Source organism: Pavona decussata, unplaced genomic scaffold, assembly GCF_977016875.1.
Source record: "Pavona decussata unplaced genomic scaffold, jaPavDecu1.1 SCAFFOLD_25, whole genome shotgun sequence".
NCBI classification, from domain to species: domain Eukaryota; kingdom Metazoa; phylum Cnidaria; class Anthozoa; order Scleractinia; family Agariciidae; genus Pavona; species Pavona decussata.
In genome coordinates this window covers 2,581,051-2,600,948 of record NW_028145448.1, presented here as the reverse complement: position 1 = coordinate 2,600,948, position 19,898 = coordinate 2,581,051, and the positions used below count along the sequence as shown (strand labels likewise).

At 41.0% G+C, this 19,898-nt stretch overlaps 2 protein-coding genes across 3 annotated transcripts; both read right to left on the bottom strand.

The window, feature by feature from the left end:
- Positions 1-2,894: 2,894 nt before the first annotated feature.
- On the bottom strand, positions 2,895-8,417 carry LOC146485789 (peroxidasin homolog). Of its 2 annotated transcripts, XM_085103158.1 has the most exons (5): positions 8,219-8,417; positions 7,254-7,838; positions 6,055-6,591; positions 3,836-4,042; positions 2,895-3,109 (listed from the first exon to the last, which is right to left on the bottom strand). In XM_085103158.1, exons 1-5 carry the CDS (start codon positions 8,412-8,414, stop codon positions 3,021-3,023), a joined length of 1,614 nt encoding a protein of 537 aa, XP_084959284.1. In that variant the 5' UTR covers positions 8,415-8,417; the 3' UTR covers positions 2,895-3,020. The 2 variants fall into 2 exon arrangements, with proteins under 2 accessions (XP_084959284.1, XP_084959283.1); XM_085103157.1 differs by lacking the exon at positions 2,895-3,109 and having other exon boundaries at positions 3,142-4,042.
- A 3,483-nt stretch (positions 8,418-11,900) lies between these two features.
- On the bottom strand, positions 11,901-15,937 carry LOC146485788 (uncharacterized). Its single transcript, XM_085102923.1, has 4 exons — positions 15,742-15,937; positions 14,778-15,362; positions 13,631-14,167; positions 11,901-12,608 (listed from the first exon to the last, which is right to left on the bottom strand). Exons 1-4 carry the CDS (start codon positions 15,935-15,937, stop codon positions 12,007-12,009), a joined length of 1,920 nt encoding a protein of 639 aa, XP_084959049.1. The 3' UTR covers positions 11,901-12,006.
- Between the last annotated feature and the right edge of the window lie 3,961 nt (positions 15,938-19,898).

Below are 19,898 nucleotides of genomic sequence, written 5' to 3'. Positions count from 1 at the left end.
ACTGATCGTGCAAGGATATGAAAGCCTTTGATAAGATCTCAGCTATACTGCAAGTAAATATCAGGATTTCTTCACAAGAAATCAAAACATTTTAAAAATAGCTTGTTCTGAGAAGATGCCCGATTTGTTTTCCAAGGCTTCCGGCCTCATCCAGTTGAGAGTTATATCTCCACTTACAGTAGCGAATTATTCACCCATTTCTTGACGGGTTGTGGATGAATTTCTGCTATGTCATGCCAAGCTCTTAAGCGCTCAGAACAAGGGAAGTAAATAAACGAGCTATGCTGCTATGAAGGTCAAGAGGGGTGGGAAAAAACCTTTCTATTTAGAAGCTGAAGGGAAAAAGGCCTAAAACCAGACCTACAATTACTTATAATTATATGCCTTACAAAGAAGTCACGTAAGTAAACTGATGTTCCCTTAGCTGGTAGCACATCAAGGAACTTAAGCAATGATGACCGCGCCACCCTGGCAACGAAGCAAAACAATAGGTTTAATGAGCAGGGATGGCGCAGTGGTGAGAGCACCCGCCTCCCAACAATGTGGCCCGGGTTCGATTCCTGGACTTCGCGTCATATGTGGGTTGAGTTTGTTGTTGGTTCTCGTCCCTGTTCCGAGGTTTTTCTCCGGGTACTTCGGTTTCCCTCCCTCCACAAAAACCAACATTTCCAAATTCAAATTCGATCTGGAAACAGTGGACGAACAGCCGCTCTGTGGATGTGCCAATGAAAATTCCCATTCATTTTTATTTAATACTGTAGATCGGTGCTAAGGCCCAAAATGATGTTCCTTGCCTATCTGGAGCTCTATTCACTCAGTTCTCTACCTAATGAATGGGGTTCTGTTCCTGTACACAACAGTACGGTATGACGATAAGGAATATAACATTGTGTAAACCTCATAAGGTGTCCAAAGTCAGTTTGAGATATGAGCCTTTGCAGGCCTGCTGATAGCTATAAAGCATTGGAAACAGGCTTTTGCACGATAACAAAAGCATAAACAACTTTTTATTTTCATCCACAGGAGAATCGTGTTTGCATGTAATAAATATATCTTATTCGATGGTTTTACATATAAAACACGATATTTTGCCAGTTGCGTAGTATTTTTCCAAGCCCCGAAGGGGCGAGGAAATATACTATCAATGAGCAAAATGCCCGCGCATATTATATGTAAAACCATTGAATAAGAGATTTATTTTTCTGCTACAAAAAGATTTTGTTATTTTGGCTTCTCTGTTTTGGTAAGAGTGTTGAAATACACCCGGCATTATCTGTCTATCGGTATATGGCGCGTACGAATGATGTAAACAACACAGAAAGCCAGTTTTAGTTTTGCTTCTCATTGAGAAAGTGCCGCGAGTTTTCTTAGCCATTTTCAGAGCTTCGTAAATGGAAAACCAAAGCAAACGCGGAATAATTTTCGGCACTCAACTGAAAACCGCTGCAACAGTAAACTGTAGTCACAGGTGTTAAACATCCAGAGAACTGAGTATCACGAAATTGAATAATATCTTGATTTCCTGAATTACACAAGCAAAAAGGCTAATGTACATATAGTTTTCCCCAGTAGTTTGTGACTGTTTTAACGAAAGGTGTTAAATCGCTGGTAAGATTTCTGTCTGCTATGATGGAAACAACTGAGTCCACAACTCAGTGGTTCTGCCAGCCAGTAGCTAAAAGTAATTGTTTAGAGTTACTTTAATACGCCCCTTAAACTTTAACAAGTAATTCAAAAAGGATTTTTGGTGTAAGCCGTGTGGCAAGTGCAGAATAGGGAGCGTTGGGAAGGAGACAGGAGGATTCGAGGGAACAACGTGATCGAATAAAGATTATATTCAAGATGAACGCATTTCACGCCCAATTCTACAACATTTGTTCTTATATTAGGCATTATGTCCAGGTAAGATTTATAAGGAGGGTATATATTCAAGAAATCGAGCCGAAAAACGCCACAATAACCGAGTATGATTTTTATGCACGTCTTGTAGTTCTTCTGTTAGTGTAGAGGGAGCTGTATACGAAATATATGTTAGAGGGAAGAGTTCCTCCCAATACGGACCAACCTGGGCCGATGAATAACATTTTTTTTTCGTAAAAATACTAGGCCCAGGTCTTTCAACAAATCACATCCAGTGTTCGCGGGCAAGATCAAAAATTCCGCCCGCTTCCGGAACCAATCAGATTACAGGATTTACAGAATTTAGCCCGCTCGAGAATCTGTTTCCAAATTTGCTAGCAGCGTCAGTATTGGGAAAAAGTCAAACTACTAAACTACTATGAACGAAATATTAACAGTAAAACAGTTGTTATTCTTGCTGGAAAATCAGTAATTCCTACGAAATAACACTGCCATAGAATAAAACTCACGAAAAACAAATTTAGCCATTGTTTGTTTCGAATACAGTCAACTCTCTTGTAAGCAACCACCCTTGGTGCACGACAAAGTGGTCGCTTACGGGAAAGATCAACAAACTAAGGCTAATACTGGATTGATTAATTAATTACATAAAAATATTACCTTAGCAGCTAAAATTAGGCAAATAGAAACTAATTTATTTGATTTTTTTACATCTATTCATTCTTCTGATGAAACTTTGTATAAAATGGTTCATGGTTCATTTTGGAACAAATCACTGTAACAATTCCCGTTTACCTACAGATCTAATTATAGCCATCTTCTCTGTCTATAAACTGTCGTTATCTGTCAGCAGTCCGGGGAAGGGTCATCAAAATTGAACTTTTGTCATCTCTGAGTAATGATTTACAAGCAATCATACGTGATTCTGTTGGATGGTCGCTTGCCGGAAACAGAAAACAAAAGAATATGTGTAATTTCTGGCCTAAAAAGTGGTTGCGGTCCCTTTGGAAATTTGAGTGGTGGTCGCTTACGAGAGAGCTGTTGAAACAGTATTTAGCTGAGAAACAAGACGGTTGTTTATGAAGTGGTCGCTTACGGGAGGTGGTCGCTTACGCGAAGTGGTCGCTATGAGAGAGTTGACTGTAGTCCGATTAACAGACCTAGCTACAGGTCGAGCTGAGGAATTTTTTTCTCTGGGAGGCGCGCGAGGTGCTTGGAGGAGCGCGAGCGAGAGAAGGGCCTCTAAGACCTGAAATGAGAAGAAAAATTACTTTGTCAAAGTCAGTATCCGCCAAAAAGCCGTAATAAACTACGCATACTTTAGATTACTCAGATAAGAAACGATTACTTTTAATATTTTTGAGGTTAACAAACTTAATGTGAACCAGGAACGAATCACATGCATAATTCGTTCGACCCCTTCCTGTTTGAACTCAACACACTTAACACACCTCAACTTAGCTAGTAACACATGTAAACACTTATTTTGATATCTTCATTGATTGTAAGTTTAACAGGAGTGTATTAATTTTCTTTTAATTTAAGGGCTTACGGCAAATCGACGATGTGATCTGTTTAATTCATTTAGACTTTGGCTTAAGTTTCATTTCACTTCCTAGGAGTGTGTGCCAATGCCAGCTGTAACTGCTGTCCCCGTAATTGCTGTTCAGGTTTGAGTGATAGCAATTTTTGTACCACCGGGCTCCTCTGTAACTTACAGCACAGTTCCCACTATTCTTATCATTATCGCGGTCCTTGGTACTGAAAGCCATGCCGTTATGTTCAGCAAGTCGATCCTTTGCTGTGCCAGAGTAAAAGCCAACGAACAGAGTGTAATTAGATGCCTCGTTAGTCACCGTAAAATTGCTATACTTGGCGAACTTATTTCCATTGGATCTTGTCTTAATTTCCACTCTCAGCTGGCTCGGAATCTCGGTAAGCTGATGGATTTTGTCGTTTCCGAGCCAATACTCACCTCTAACGTCACCAAACCCGTGTTTGTACTCGTCCCACCCCCTGTAGAAACCGACAAATCCATTGAAGCGCTTTTGAAAGACAGTCCACCCGCCGCCATCTGTCTTCATGTCACAGTATACCTCAAAACTGGTTTTGTTTGCTGGGTTCACTGTGTACACGCCATTCTCGTTGAATCCGGCAGAAAACAGTTCGCCGCAATCGCGGGCTATCGGAAACAAAAGAAATAACTTAGTTAAACCATTGATAAATCAACTTGCCTTTAATAGGTCAAAGAAAAAGACCAGCTGGTGTGTATTATATGGAGGTCTTGGTGTCAGATAAGAGCAACATTTTAGGAGTTTGATCTATGCTGGATCATGCGAGCCTTTCAGTATGAGTTTAAGGTGGTTATGCGGTGGCTATGTCGGAAAAGAAGATCTTAGCAAGGGCTGTTGGAGTTCAAAAAGAAAATTGTGGGTAACCGTCTACACAATTTTCACAGATAATTAAGGAACAATAATTTTAAAAAGCCTTAAAATACATAATGAATCGTCCTTTTTTTGCAAGTTGAAGGTAATTATCTCTGAAAGATGCGTGGTTACTCCTAATTTTCTTTATGAATTTCAACGGACCCACACAGTGTTAGTCTTGACATAGTCAGTGATTTTGCTAACCTCTCACATAAATAAATTATTTTCCACAAATTGCTAAAGTTAGTGCGTCATTGAAAAAATAGAGAAGGTTGATTCATTTTTACGCAATGATTTATAGGTCAAAGGACGTTAAATAGGCCAAAAATTATACCGTCTTTCACTCGCCGTTGGGTTCAATGTAACGCGACCGGAACCCATTTTGGGTTATAGTCATTACACTCTCGGCATGGTGGTTCACCGCGAACGTCTGACATAAATATATTTAAAGTGCACCTAACCCCAAAATGTTTTTTTTCTCTTAAATAAATCTTTGCACCTGTTCGAAACATATCGCGCTATTTAGCGCCTTTGTTGACCAAATTTTGACTTTTTATAGGCTGAAAAAGTTACGTAATCTAGCCATCATCTGTCCCATGACCGAGCTAATAAGGGGCATGGGTCTATTCCTTACTTGACGTCACAAACTGATTTGCATTGTGTTAAGTCTTTGTGAAAATGCATGCAAAGCAGTTTGTGACGTCAAGTAAGGAATAGACCCACGCCCCACTAGCTCGGTCATGGGACAAATGATGGCTAGATTTCGTAACTTTTACAGCCTATAAAAAGTCAAGATTTGGTCGAAATAAGGCGCAAAAAGGCACAATGCGTTTCAAACAGGTGCAAAGATTTATTTAAGCGAAAAAAAAATTTAGGGTTAGGTGCACTTTAATTTAGTTTCTGCCTTATAAACATAACCTCCAGTGGGAACAAGAGCGTTGGTAACCACGTTTTCTCTTGAAAGCCTTTAACTCTGGAGCTTTCAGTTAGCTCTCCCTCTCACTTAGGAGTCTGTTCGATTATGTTGAGTAAGGTGCTCAACACTTCGTCACGTGACCTCCTTTTCGTAAACACAACGATCAGCCAGTTTCAACAAATAATTTTTTCCGGAAATGAAAATAGCGGCTAAAAATATGTTACCACTGCAGATTCTCAAACTCATATTGTTTAAGCAGAAGTAGTTACGGACGCTAGAAGTTAGATGGCTTTTTTTGTATGGTAGGAAGACGCTGCCACGCTCCAGTGATCTTTCACACAAATCCCTGTATTTTTCCAAGTTTTCAAACCGCCGTAAAACTCTTCCCTTGCACTTTGCAGTTCCGAAAATTTCCATCCTTGTAAATTTATCCTCGCATATTCTACCTCTAATAAGAATAAGAATCCGACTTCTTTTTTTAGCACTTAATTATAGAAAATTTCACTGGAGGGCAAACACTTCTCACTTGTATACGAAGGTACTGAATTCTCGAGTTCATAAATGGTCATAACTTCTCGACCTCTTGTGGTATTCGTCTGAAAATTTACGTTCTGGCTAAGTGAAACATGATCATTCCATTTCTGCAATTCATACAGCGTTAGCTGCAAGTTTACCAATTATCGATAAAGTGACTAACTGTTGCAAATGGCCTATCTTCATTTGAAATTTATGCCACTTAGAGAACAATCAGTTTACAAATTTGAACAAAACGTCACTATCTTAGCTGACAGTAACCCTGAAAAGAAAATGCCGTTTCTTCGCCTCATTCATTGAGAATTTCTTTCTATTTACCAGTTTTCACTACAAGGTTTACTTCAGTCTCTACGTGAACCAACTCGCTTCGAGCAGAGCAGGCATAAGTACCACTGTCTTCAGCTGTCAGGCTGGTAATCTTTAGTTGTCCATCTGCCACGTCACTCCGTCCCTCCGCTAGGTGTCCCTTGCACCGTGACCACGTGATACTAGGTACTGGATGTCCATCTGCAGAGCAGTTCAGCGTGACTGACTGTCCAACATAACGCATTACCTTCTCTGGAGGTTTGACCGTAAATTGCGGCACCACATTGATGATTAGAGTTGTCATGGCGTGTGATGTACCCAAGGTATTTGTAGCAGTGCAAATGTATGTACCGGAATCTTTCTTGTCCGCCTTTGCTATAGTTAAGGTTTGACCTTCAACAGTCGCTCTTCCAACTGGGAGTTGACCAAAAAGCTTAGTCCAGGATATAACCGGCGGGGGATACCCGATGACCTGGCATTTAGGGAGTGCCACATTTTCTCCGCTCTCTGTATAGACCGGCCCTGGAGAAAGTGATATTTCTGGACGAGCTGTGGACAAGTAAGACCAAATGAGACCAAATTTAACCATACCCATCGTCCTTTCAACTCACAGTCAAACCTTACAATAGACCCTGATCACTCGGCCGGCATGTTGAGTCTGTTTTTGCACGGCAAGCCTCGGCCAGACTCGAATTCAGTGCGAGGCTTGCCGTGCAAAAACAAAGCTTTTTATTCAACTAAGACTCAACATGGCCGCCGAGTTATAAGGGTCTATTAGGTTGATTCACATAATGTCCAAGCTATCGATTCTGTGGATAAAATGAAGTATGACGTAATCACTTCCCGTTGTGGATCTCAAAGGAAACATCTTTGTATGTATTATCTATCGTGCAAGTCGTCCATTGTCACAGGTTTTATACTTGAGAAATTATGGAGGTCGAGGAGTCCGGTCTAAATAGGATTAATACAGTAGCTGTTCGTTTGATAGGTCTACGTAAAAAGTTACTTGAATACATGATGAAGAAAAGCTAACAAGAAGATCCCATGCAGGCCTCTTTCTAGATGTACGGCGAGACAGATAACGAACATGGAGCTGCCAAAAATGGACTTACTATCAAATGATTAAAACTTGCTAGTCATATGATTCTTGCTTTGCGGATTAGTTACACTAAGTTTGGCAACTGCACAAATACATAAATTTCATTCATTACCTTTGACGTTGAGTCTGACGGAGGCTTGTGCGGTTCCCTGGTCAGTCCGAATTGTGCACACATAGATGCCATTATCACCAACGATCACATTCTTGATGTAAAGCGCTCCTTTGATAACAGAGTGTCCTCCGACAGGAAGGGAGCCATCTTCTTTTGACCACGCGATTGTCGCGCTAATATCTTCCACCGGTGAACACTGAAATATGGCTGACTGATTCACAGTGACAGTTCTTTTGGCCGGCCTTACCAAAATCCCAGGGGCTGATATAACATCTCCCGACTGTCCCTTAAATGGCTGTAGAGAAGTTGGGTTCACAGTGGTTGGCTCTCCGGGGCTCCCAGGGGAACCCGGGGGTCCTGGTGGTCCTCGAGGCCCTCTTGGCCCTCTTTCACCGGGAGGTCCCTGGACACAAATCTGCCCCTTGCTGGTACAGAGTTTCTGTGTGGTAGTGTGGACAACTTTGATGATTTGTTTTTGAATCTCTGACGCTAAAGAGCTGTTGTCTTGTTCAGAGTCTCTGGCAGCCCTAGCATTTCGTTTTTGAGGCGAGGAGGAGAGAGTGTCAACATTTGAGGAAGGAGTACCTGTCGGTGGAGAGAAGATCATGAATTAGAACTTTGATTGACTCTCAGGCATAAAGTTCTGCAATGTTATCCTTATAAAATCTTTCAGACAAAGCATCATTCGTTTGTAGTTTGAGACATTTTCAGAAATCAAAATTTCACTTTTCGAAAATTGTTACACCTAATTCTATAGAAATCCTATCTCGCACTGTCTCATCCGGCTTCCAAATTAAAACCGGACATGGAAAGCGCCAACTTGTTTTCACCACATAGTGAATTTTAATATTTACGTAAACCGTTAAACGGCAGTAATCAACCTGCAAGCACAAAACGTTCAGTTATGATCCCGTCTCGTAGGCGTGTTCAGAGGAAAAGAGTTAAACTCGAAGAAGAAGAGTTACCTTCGTTTGGTAATGGAGTAACTTTTGCCCTCTGACTTGTTTGTTGGCTTTCTTCAAGAACTGCGATTCTCTCTTTCTGAGTTCTCAGCTCCAGTTCCAATCTTACAAATCCAATACTGAAGAGAAGAAGGCTGATAAATGTTATACAGCAACATCCCACGATAAGGCGAGAAGAACCGCCAACAGAACTCGTCATTGCGAACAGTGTAAAAGGGAACAAGCGAATGAGTAAATCTATTCAGCCAAGCGTACATAAAGACAAGGCCTCAGTTAGACGGGAAGTAATAAATATCAAATTGATCCTTTTAGTGAAGTATTGTTTGTATTCTGGATGGATCAACGTGTTTGGACTGTAGTGATTTGGTCTTAATTTTTAGCGCGTGACATTTTGATAAGACCTCATATACACGGGAAGTAAATACCAGGATACTATGAAAAGGAAATCAAAGCCCTTGATAAGACCTCAGTGATACTGGAAGTGAATGTCAGCCAACCAGTAGTTGGTCTTTCCGTTCCATCTGACACTTAAGGGTCGGAGGAAGGATAAAAAGGCCTGTAACCTGGCCTGTAATTACTTTCATATGCCTAACAAGAAGTCACGTATGTAAAATGAAGAGAAGAAGGCTGATAAATGTTATACAGCTACATCCCACGATAAGGCGAGAAGAACTGCCAACAGAACTCGTCATTGTGAACAGCGTAACTGGGAACTAACAATGCAATGAGAAAATCTACTCAGCCAAGTCCGCATAAAGACGAGGCCTCAGTTAGACGGGAAGTAATATGGAGTTAGTGAAATATTGTTTGTTTCTGGATGGGTCAAAATGTGTTTGAACTGATCTGGTTAAAATTTCAGCGCGTGACTTTGATAAGAACTTATCTACACGGGAAGAAAATATAAGGTTATCTTGAAAGGAAATAAAAGCCTTTGATAAGACCTCATGCATCTACACGGGAAGTGAATATCAGGATACCCTGATCATGAAAGGATATTAAAGCCTTTGATAAGACCTCAAAGTATATATCAGGATACCCTCGAACGAAATCGCATTTTAAAAATAGCTTGTTCTGAGTTGACACTCGATTTGTTTTCCAAGGCTTCCGGCCTCATCTAGTTGAGAGTTATATCTCCGCTTACAGTAGCGAATTATTCACCCATTTCTTGACGGGTTGTATATGAATTTCTGCTAAGTCATGCAAGGTCTTAACCGCTCAGAACAAGGGAAGTAAATAAACGAGCTATGCTGCTATGAGGGTCAAGAGGAGTGGGAAAAAACCTTTCTATTTAGAAGCTGAAGGGAAAAAGGCTTAAAACCAGACCTGCAATTACTTATAATTATATGCCTTACAAAGAAGTCACGTAAGTAAACTGATGTTCCCTTAGCTGGTAGCGCATCAAGGAACTTAAGCAATGATGACCGCGCCACCCTGGCAACGAAGCAAAACAATAGGTTTAATGAGCAGGGGTGGCGCAGTGGTGAGAGCACCCGCCTCGCAACAATGTGGCCCGGGTTCGATTCCTGGACTTCGTGTCATATGTGGGTTGAGTTTGTTGTTGGTTCTCGTCCCTGTTCCGAGGTTTTTCTCCGGGTATTCCGGTTTCCCTCCCTCCACAAAAACCAACATTTCCAAATTCAAATTCGATCTGGAAACAGTGGACGAACAGCCGCTCTGTGGATGTGCCAATGAAAATTCCCATTCATTTTTATTTAATACTGTAGATCGGTGCTAAGCCTCAAAATGATGTTCCTTGCCTATCTGGAGCTCTATTCACTCAGTTCTCTGCCTAATGAATGGGGTTCTGTTCCTGCGTACCACAGTACGGTATGTCGATAAGGAATACAACATTGTGTAAACCTCATAAGGTGTCCAAAGTCAATTTGAGTTATGAGCCTTTGCAGGCCTGCTGATAGCTTTAAAGCATTGGAAACAGGCTTTTGCACGATAACAAAAGCATAAACAACTTTTTATTTTCATCCACAGGAGAATCGTGTTTTACATGTAATAAATATATCTTATTCGATGGTTTTACATATAAAACGATATTTTGCCAGTTGCGTAGTATTTTTCCAAGCCCCGAAGGGGCGAGGAAATATACTATCAATGAGCAAAATGCCCGCGCGTATTATATGTAAAACCATCGAATAAGATATTTATTTTTCTACTACAAAACGATTTTGTTATTTTGGCTTCTCTGTTTTGGTAAGAGTGTTGAAATACACCCGGCATTATCTGTCTATCGGTATATGGCGCGTACGAATGACGTAAACAACACAGAAAGCCAGTTTTAGTTTTGCTTCTCATTGAGAAAGTGCCGCGAGTTTTCTTAGCCATTTTCAGAGCTTTGTAAATGGAAAACCAAAGCAAACGCGGAATGATTTTCGGCACAACACTGAAAACCGCTGCAACAGTAAACTGTAGTCACAGGTGTTAAACCTCCAGAGAACTGAGTATCACGAAATTGAATAATATCTTGATTTCCTGAATTACACAAGCAAAAAGGCTAATGTACATATAGTTTTCCCCAGAAGTTTGTGACTGTTTTAACGAAAGGTGTTAAATCTCTGGTAAGATTGCTGTCTGCTATAATGGAAACAACTGAGTCCGCAACTCAGTGGTTCTGCCAGCCAGTAGCTAAAAGTAATAGTTTAGAGTTACTTTAATGCGCCCCGTAAACTTTAACAAGTAATTCAAAAAGAATTTTTGGTGTAGGTCGTGTGCCAGGTGTAGCATAGGGAGCGTTGGGAAGGAGACAGGAGGGTTCGAGGGAACAACGTGATAGAACAATATTCAGTACGAACGCACTTTACGCCCAGTTCTACAACATTTGTTCTTATATTAGGCATTATGTCCAGGTAAGATTTATGGGGAGGGTTTATATTCAAGAAATCTAGCCGAAAAACGCCACAATAACCGAGTATGATTTTAATGCACGTCTTGTAGTTCTTCTGTTAGTGTAGAGGAGGCTGTATACGAAATATATGTTAGAGGGAAGAGTTCTTCCCAATACGGAATAACCTGGGCCGATGAATAACATTTTTTTTTCGTAAAAAACTAGGCCTCGGTCTTTCAACAAATCACATCCAGTGTTCGCGGGCAAGATCAAAAATTCCGCCCGCTTCCGGAACCAATCAGATTACAGGATTTACAGAATTTAGCCCGCTCGAGAGTCTGTTTCCAAGTTTGCTGGCAGCGTGGGTATTGGGAAAAAGTCAAACTACTAAACCACTATGAACAAAATATTAACAGTAAAACAGTTGTTATTCTTGCTGGAAAATCAGTAATTCCTACTAAATAACACTGCCATAGAATAAAATTCACGAAAAACAGATTTAGCCAGTGTTTGCTTAAAATAGTCCGATACACAGACTTGCCTACAGGTCAAACTGAGGAATTTTTTCTCGGTGAGGCGCGTGAGGAGCTGGGAGGAGCGCGAACGAGAGAGGGGCCTCTAAGACCGGAAATGAGAAGTGAAGGACTTTGTCAAAGTCAGTATCCGCCAAAAAGCCGTAATAAACTATACATACTTTAGATTACTCAGATAAGAAACGATTACTTTTAATATTTTTGAGGTTAACAAACTTAATGTGAACCAGGAACGAATCACATGCATAATTCGTTCGACCCGTTCCTGTTTGAAGTCAACACACTTAACACACCTCAACTAAGCTAATAACACATCTTAACACTTATTTTGATATCTTCATTGATTGTAAGTTTAACAGGTGTGTATTAATTTTCTTTTGGAATAAGGCCTTAGGGTAAATCGATCCTGTGATCTCTTCAATTCATTTAGACTTTGGTTTTAGTTTCATTTCACTTCCTAGAAGAAAGTGCCAATACCAGTGATAACTGCTTTGCCCGTAATTGCAGTTCAGGTTTGACTGATAGCAATCTTTGTACCACCAGGCTCCATTGTGACTTACAGCACAGTTCCCACTATCCTTATCATTATCGCGGTCCTTGGTACTGAAAGCCATGCCGTTATGATAAGTAAGTCGATCCGTTGCTGTACCAGCGTAAAAGCCAACGAACAGAGTGTAATTAGATGCCTCGTTAGTGACCGTAAAATTGCTATACTTGGCGTACTTATTTCCGTTCTGTGGTGTCTTAATTTCCACTCTCAGTTGGCTCGGAATCTCAGTCAGCTGATGGATTTTTTCATTTCCGAGCCAAAACTCACCTCTGACATCACCAAACCCGTGTTTGTACTCGTCCCACCCCCTGTAGAATCCGACAAACCCATTGAAACGCTTGAGAAAGACAGTCCACCCTCCGTCATCTGTCTTCATGTCACAGTACACCTCAAAACTGGTTTTGTTTGCTGGGTTTACTGTGTACACGCCACTCTCGTTGAATCCGGCAGAAAATAGTTCAGCGCAATCGCGAGCTGTCGGAAACAAAAGAAATAACTTAGTTGAACCATTGATAATTAAAATAAACTCGCCTTTAAAAAGTCAAAGGAAAAGACAAGCTGGTGTGTATTATGGAGGTCTTGTCAGATAAGAGCATCATTTTACGAGTTTGATCTATGCTGGATCACGCGAGCCTTTCAGTATGAGTCAGTGGTTATGCGGGAAAAGAAGATCTTAGCAAGGGCTATTGGAGTCCAAAAAGAAACTTGTGGGTAACTGACTACGCATTTTTCAGAGATAATTAAGGAACAACAATATCTTAAAAGCCTTAGAATACATAATGTATCGTACTTTTTTTCCAAATTAAAGGTAATTACCTCTGAAAGATGCGTGGTTACTCCCAATTTTCTTTCTGGATTTCAACGATACCCACACAGTGTTAGGATTGACACAGTCAGTGATTTGCTAACCTCTCAGATAAATAAATTATAAACCACCAATTGCTAAAGTTATTACGTCAAGGGAAAGTTAGAAAACGTTGATTCATTTTTACGCGATGATTTGGAGGTCAAAGAACGGTTCAATAGGCCAAACATTATACCGTCTCTCACTCGCCGTTGGGTTTAATGTAACGCGACCGGAACCCACTTTGAGTTATAGTAATTACACTCTCGGTAAAGTGGTTCACTGCAAACGTCTGACATAAATATTTTTAAAGTAGTTTCTGCCTTATAAACATAATCTCCAGTGGGAACAAGAGCGTTAGTAACCATGTTTTCTCTTGAAAGCCTTAACTCTGTCGGTTTTCATTTAGCTCTTCCTCTCTGTTAGGAGTCTGTTCGATTCACAGGCTACAACCCAACGAGCTGCTAGAACGCATGTTGAGTAAGGTGCTCAATCTTCATCTGCAATTTAGGCCACTTAGAGAACAGTCAGTTTACAAATTTGAACAAAACGTCAGCTATCTTAGCTGATAGTAACCCTGACAAGAAAATGTCGTTTCTTCGTCGCATTCAAATTAAGTTTTCTACGATATTGGGAATTTCTATCTACTTACCAGTTTTCACTACAAGGTTTACTTCACTCTCTACGCGAACCAACTCGCTTCGAGCAGAGCAGACATAAGTACCACTGTCTTCAGCCTTCAAATTGTCAATTTTTAGTTGTCCATCTGTCACGTGACTCCGTCCCGCTGCTAGGTGTCCCTTGCACCGTGACCACGTGATACTAGGTACTGGATGTCCATCTGCTGAGCAGTTCAACGTGACTGACTGTCCAACATAACGCACTACCTTCTCTGGAGGTTTGACCGTAAATTGCGGCACCACATTGATGATTAGAGTTGTCATGGCGTGTGATGTACCCATGGCATTTGTAGCACTGCAAATGTATGTACCGGCATCTTTCTTGTCCGCCTTTGTTATAGTTAAGGTTTGACCTTTAACAGTCGCTCTTCCAACGGGGAGTTGATCAAAAAGCTTAGTCCAGGATACAACCGGCGGGGGATACCCGATGACCTGGCATTTAGGGAGCAACACATTTTTTCTGCTCTCTGCATAGATCGGCCCCGGAGAAAGTGATATTTCTGGACGAGCTGTGGACAAGTTAGAACAAATGAGACCAAATTTAACCATAGCCTTGCCGGCATGTTGAGTCTCAGGAGAATAAAAAGCTTTGTTTTCGCAAGGAAAACCTCGGCCAGACGCGAATTCAGTGCGAGGCTTGCCGTGCAAAAACAAAAGTTTTTATTCCCCTGAGACTCAACATGGCCACCAAGTGATAAGGGTCTATTAGGCTGATTCACATAATGTCCAAGCTATCGATTCTGTGGATAAAATGAAGTATGATGCAATCACTTCCCGTTGTGGACTTCAAAGGAAACATCTCTTTGCATCTTCTATCTATTGCTCAAGTCGTCCGTTGTCAAAGGTGTTATACTTGAGAGGTTATGGAGGGGGATGAGTCCGGTCTAGATTGGGTTAGTACAGTAGCTGTTTGTTTGAAAGGTCTATGTAAAAGGCTATTTCAATACATGATGTAGAAAAGACAACAAGAAGATCCCCTCAAGGCCTCTTCCCAGGCGTCCACTGTGATAGAAAACAAACATGGGACGGCCAAAAATGGTCTTACTATCAAATGATTAAAACTTGGAAGTAATATGATTCTTGCAACAACTGCACAAACTCATAAATTTCAATCATTACCTTTGACGTTGAGTGTGACAGAGGCTTGTGCGGATCCCTGATCAGTCCGAATTGTGCACACATAGATGCCATTATCACCAACGATCACATTCTTGATGTAAAGGGCTCTTTTGATAACAGCGTGTCTTCCGACAGGAAGGGAGCCATCTTCTTTTGACCACGAGATCGACGCGCTAACGTCTTTCACCGGTGAACACTGAAATATAGCTGACTGATTCACAGTGACAGTTCTTGTGGCCGGCCTTACCAAAATCCCAGGGGCTGAAATAACATCTCCCGACTGTTCCTTAAATGGCTGTAGAGAAGTTGGGTTCACCGTGGTTGGCTCTCCGGGGGCCCCAGGGGGACCCGGGGGTCCTGGTGATCCTTGAGGCCCTCGTGGTCCTCGTTCACCCGGAGGTCCCTGGACACAAATCTGCCCCTTGCTGGTGCAGAGTTTCTGTGTGGTAGTGTGGACAGCTTTGATGATTTGTTTTTGAATCTCTGACGCTAAAGAGCTGTTGTCTTGTTCAGAGGCGCTGGCAGCCCTAGCATTTCGTTTTTGAGGCGAAGAGGAGAGAGAGTCAACATTTGAGGAAGGAATACCTGTCGGTGGAGAGGAGATCATGAATTAGAACTTTGATTGATTCTTAGGCATAAAGTTCTGCAATGTTATCCTTATAAAATCTTTCAGGCAAAGCATCATTCGTTTGTAGTTTGAGACAACTTTCAGAAATCAAAATTTCACTTTTCGAAAATTGTTACACCCAATTTTATAGAAATCCTATCTCCCGCTATCTCATCCGGCTTCCAAATTAAAACGACATGGAAAGCGCCAACTTGTTTTCACCACATAGTGAATTTTAATATTTATGTAAACCGTTAAACGGTAGTAATCAACCTGCAAGCACAAAACGTTTAGTTATGATTCCGTCTCGTAGGCGTGTTCAGAGGAAAAGAGTTAAACTCGAAGAAGAAGAGTTACCTTCGTTTGGTAATGGAATAACTTTTGCCGTCTGACTTGTTTGTTGGCTTTCTTCGAGAACTGTGATTCTCTCTTTCTGAGCTCTCAGCTCCAGTTCCAATCTTACAAATCCAACACCGAAGAGAAGAAGGCTGATAAATGTTATACAGCAGCATCCCACAATGAGGCGAGAAGAACCGCCAACAGAACTCGTCATCGTGAACAGCGTAAGAGGGAACTAACGAATGAGTAAATCTATTCAGCCAAGTGTACATAAAGACAAGGCTTCAGTTAGACGGGAAGTAATATCGAGTTGACCCTGTTAGTGAAGTATTATTTATATTCTGGATGGATCAACGTGTTTGGACTGATCTGTGGTCTTAAATTTCAGTGCGTGACTTTGATACGACCTCATATACACGGGAAGTAAATATCAGGATACGATGAAAAGAAACTCAAAGCCCTTGATAAGTCCTCAGCTATACTGGAAGTAAATGTCAGCCAACTAGTAGTTGGCCTCTGCGTTTCATCTGACACTTATGGGTTGGGACAGGGTGGGGGGAAACCTGTCTATTTAGAAGCCGAAGGAAAAAAAGGCCTGTAACTTGGCCTGTAATTACCTATATATGCCTTACAAAGAAGTCACGTATGTAATCTGAAGAGAAGAGGCCAACTAGTAGTTGGCCTCTGCGTTTCATCTGACACTTATGGGTTGGGACAGGGTGGGGGGAAACCTGTCTATTTAGAAGCCGAAGGAAAAAAAGGCCTGTAACTTGGCCTGTAATTACCTATATATGCCTTACAAAGAAGTCACGTATGTAATCTGAAGAGAAGAAGGCTGATAAATGTTACAGAGCAACATTCCACGATGAGGCGAGACTTGAGAGCCACCAACAGAACTTGACTGTCATTGTGAACAGCGCAAACTGGGAACTAACAAATGAGAAAATCTACTCAGTCAAGTGTGCATAAAGACGAGGCCTCAGTTAGACGGGAAGTAATATGGAGTTAGTGAAATATATTTTATTTCTGGATGGGTCAAAGTGTTTTTGAACTGATCTGGTTTAAAATTTCAGCGCGTGGCTTTGATAAGAACTCATCTACACGGGAAGTAAATATAAGGATACCCTGAAAGGAAATAAAAGCCTTTGATAAGAACTCAACTACACGGGAAGTGATCAGTTATCAGAAAACACTGATCGTGCAAGGATATGAAAGCCTTTGATAAGATCTCAGCTATACTGCAAGTAAATATCAGGATTTCTTCACAAGAAATCAAAACATTTTAAAAATAGCTTGTTCTGAGAAGATGCCCGATTTGTTTTCCAAGGCTTCCGGCCTCATCCAGTTGAGAGTTATATCTCCACTTACAGTAGCGAATTATTCACCCATTTCTTGACGGGTTGTGGATGAATTTCTGCTATGTCATGCCAAGGTCTTAAGCGCTCAGAACAAGGGAAGTAAATAAACGAGCTATGCTGCTATGAAGGTCAAGAGGGGTGGGAAAAAACCTTTCTATTTAGAAGCTGAAGGGAAAAAGGCCTAAAACCAGACCTGCAATTACTTATAATTATATGCCTTACAAAGAAGTCACGTAAGTAAACTGATGTTCCCTTAGCTGGTAGCACATCAAGGAACTTAAGCAATGATGACCGCGCCACCCTGGCAACGAAGCAAAACAATAGGTTTAATGAGCAGGGATGGCGCAGTGGTGAGAACACCCGCCTCCCAACAATGTGGCCCGGGTTCGATTCCTGGACTTCGCGTCATATGTGGGTTGAGTTTGTTGTTGGTTCTCGTCCCTGTTCCGAGGTTTTTCTCCGGGTACTCCGGTTTCCCTCCCTCCACAAAAACCAACATTTCCAAATTCAAATTCGATCTGGAAACAGTGGACGAACAGCCGCTCTGTGGATGTGCCAATGAAAATTCCCATTCATTTTTATTTAATACTGTAGATCGGTGCTAAGGCCCAAAATGATATTCCTTGCCTATCTGGAGCTCTATTCACTCAGTTCTCTACCTAATGAATGGGGTTCTGTTCCTGTACACAACAGTACGGTATGACAATAAGGAATACAACATTGTGTAAACCTCATAAGGTGTCCAAAGTCAGTTTGAGATATGAGCCTTTGCAGGCCTGCTGATAGCTATAAAGCATTGGAAACAGGCTTTTGCACGATAACAAAAGCATAAACAACTTTTTATTTTCATCCACAGGAGAATCGTGTTTGCATGTAATAAATATATCTTATTCGATGGTTTTACATATAAAACACGATATTTTGCCAGTTGCGTAGTATTTTTCCAAGCCCCGAAGGGGCGAGGAAATATACTATCAATGAGCAAAATGCCCGCGCATATTATATGTAAAACCATCGAATAAGAGATTTATTTTTCTGCTACAAAAAAGATTTTGTTATTTTGGCTTCTCTGTTTTGGTAAGAGTGTTGAAATACACCCGGCATTATCTGTCTATCGGCATATGGCGCGTAATGACGTAAACAACACAGAAAGCCAGTTTTAGTTTTGCTTCTCATTGAGAAAGTGCCGCGAGTTTTCTTAGCCATTTTCAGAGCTTTGTAAATGAAAAACCAAAGCAAACGCGGAACGATTTTCGGCACGCAACTGAAAACCGCTGCAACAGTAAACTGTAGTCACAGGTGTTAAACCTCCAGAGAACTGAGTATCACGAAATTGAATAATATCTTGATTTCCTGAATTACACAAGCAAAAAGGCTAATGTACATGTAGTTTTCCCCAGTAGTTTGTGACTGTTTTAACGAAAGGTGTTAAATCTCTGGTAAGATTTCTGTCTGCTATGATGGAAACAACTGAGTCCACAACTCAGTGGTTCTGCCAGCCAGTAGCTAAAAGTAATTGTTTAGAGTTACTTTAATACGCCCCTTAAACTTTAACAAGTAATTCAAAAAGGATTTTTGGTGTAAGCCGTGTGGCAACTGCAGAATAGGGGGCGTTGGGAAGGAGACAGGAGGATTCGAGGGAACAACGTGATCGAATAAAGATTATATTCAACATGAACGCATTTCACGCCCAATTCTACAACATTTGTTCTTATATTAGGCATTATGTCCAGGTAAGATTTATGAGGAGGGTATATATTCAAGAAATCGAGCCGAAAAACGCCACAGTAACCGAGTATGATTTTTATGCACGTCTTGTAGTTCTTCTGTTAGTGTAGAGGGAGCTGTATACGAAATATATGTTAGAGGGAAGAGTTCCTCCCAATACGGACCAACCTGGGCCGATGAATAACATTTTTTTTCCGTAAAAAAACTAGGCCCAGGTCTTTCAACAAATCACATCCCCTGTTCGCGGGCAAGATCAAAAATTCCGCCCGCTTCCGGAACCAATCAGATTACAGGATTTACAGAATTTAGCCCGCTCGAGAATCTGTTTCCAAATTTGCTAGCAGCGTCAGTATTGGGAAAAAGTCAAACTACTAAACTACTATGAACGAAATATTAACAGTAAAACAGTTGTTATTCTTGCTGGAAAATCAGTAATTCCTACGAAATAACACTGCCATAGAATAAAACTCACGAAAAACAAATTTAGCCATTGTTTGTTTCGAATACAGTCAACTCTCTTGTAAGCAACCACCCTTGGTGCACGACAAAGTGGTCGCTTACGGGAAAGATCAACAAACTAAGGCTAATACTGGATTGATTAATTAATTACATAAAAATATTACCTTAGCAGCTAAAATTAGGCAAATAGAAACTAATTTATTTGATTTTTTTACATCTATTCATTCTTCTGATGAAACTTTGTATAAAATGGTTCATGGTTCATTTTGGAGCAAATCACTGTAACAATTCCCGTTTACCTACAGATCTAATTATAGCCATCTTCTCTGTCTATAAACTGTCGTTATCTGTCAGCAGTCCGGGGAAGGGTCATCAAAATTGAACTTTTGTCATCTCTGAGTAATGATTTACAAGCAATCATACGTGATTATGTTGGATGGTCGCTTACCGGAAACAGAAAACAAAAGAATATGTGTAATTTCTGGCCTAAAAAGTGGTCGCGGTCCCTTAAGAAATTTGAGTGGTGGTCGCTTACGAGAGAGCTGTTGAAACAGTATTTAACTGAGAAACAAAACGGTTGTTTATGAAGTGGTCGCTTACGGGACTGTGGTCGCTTACGAGAAGTGGTCG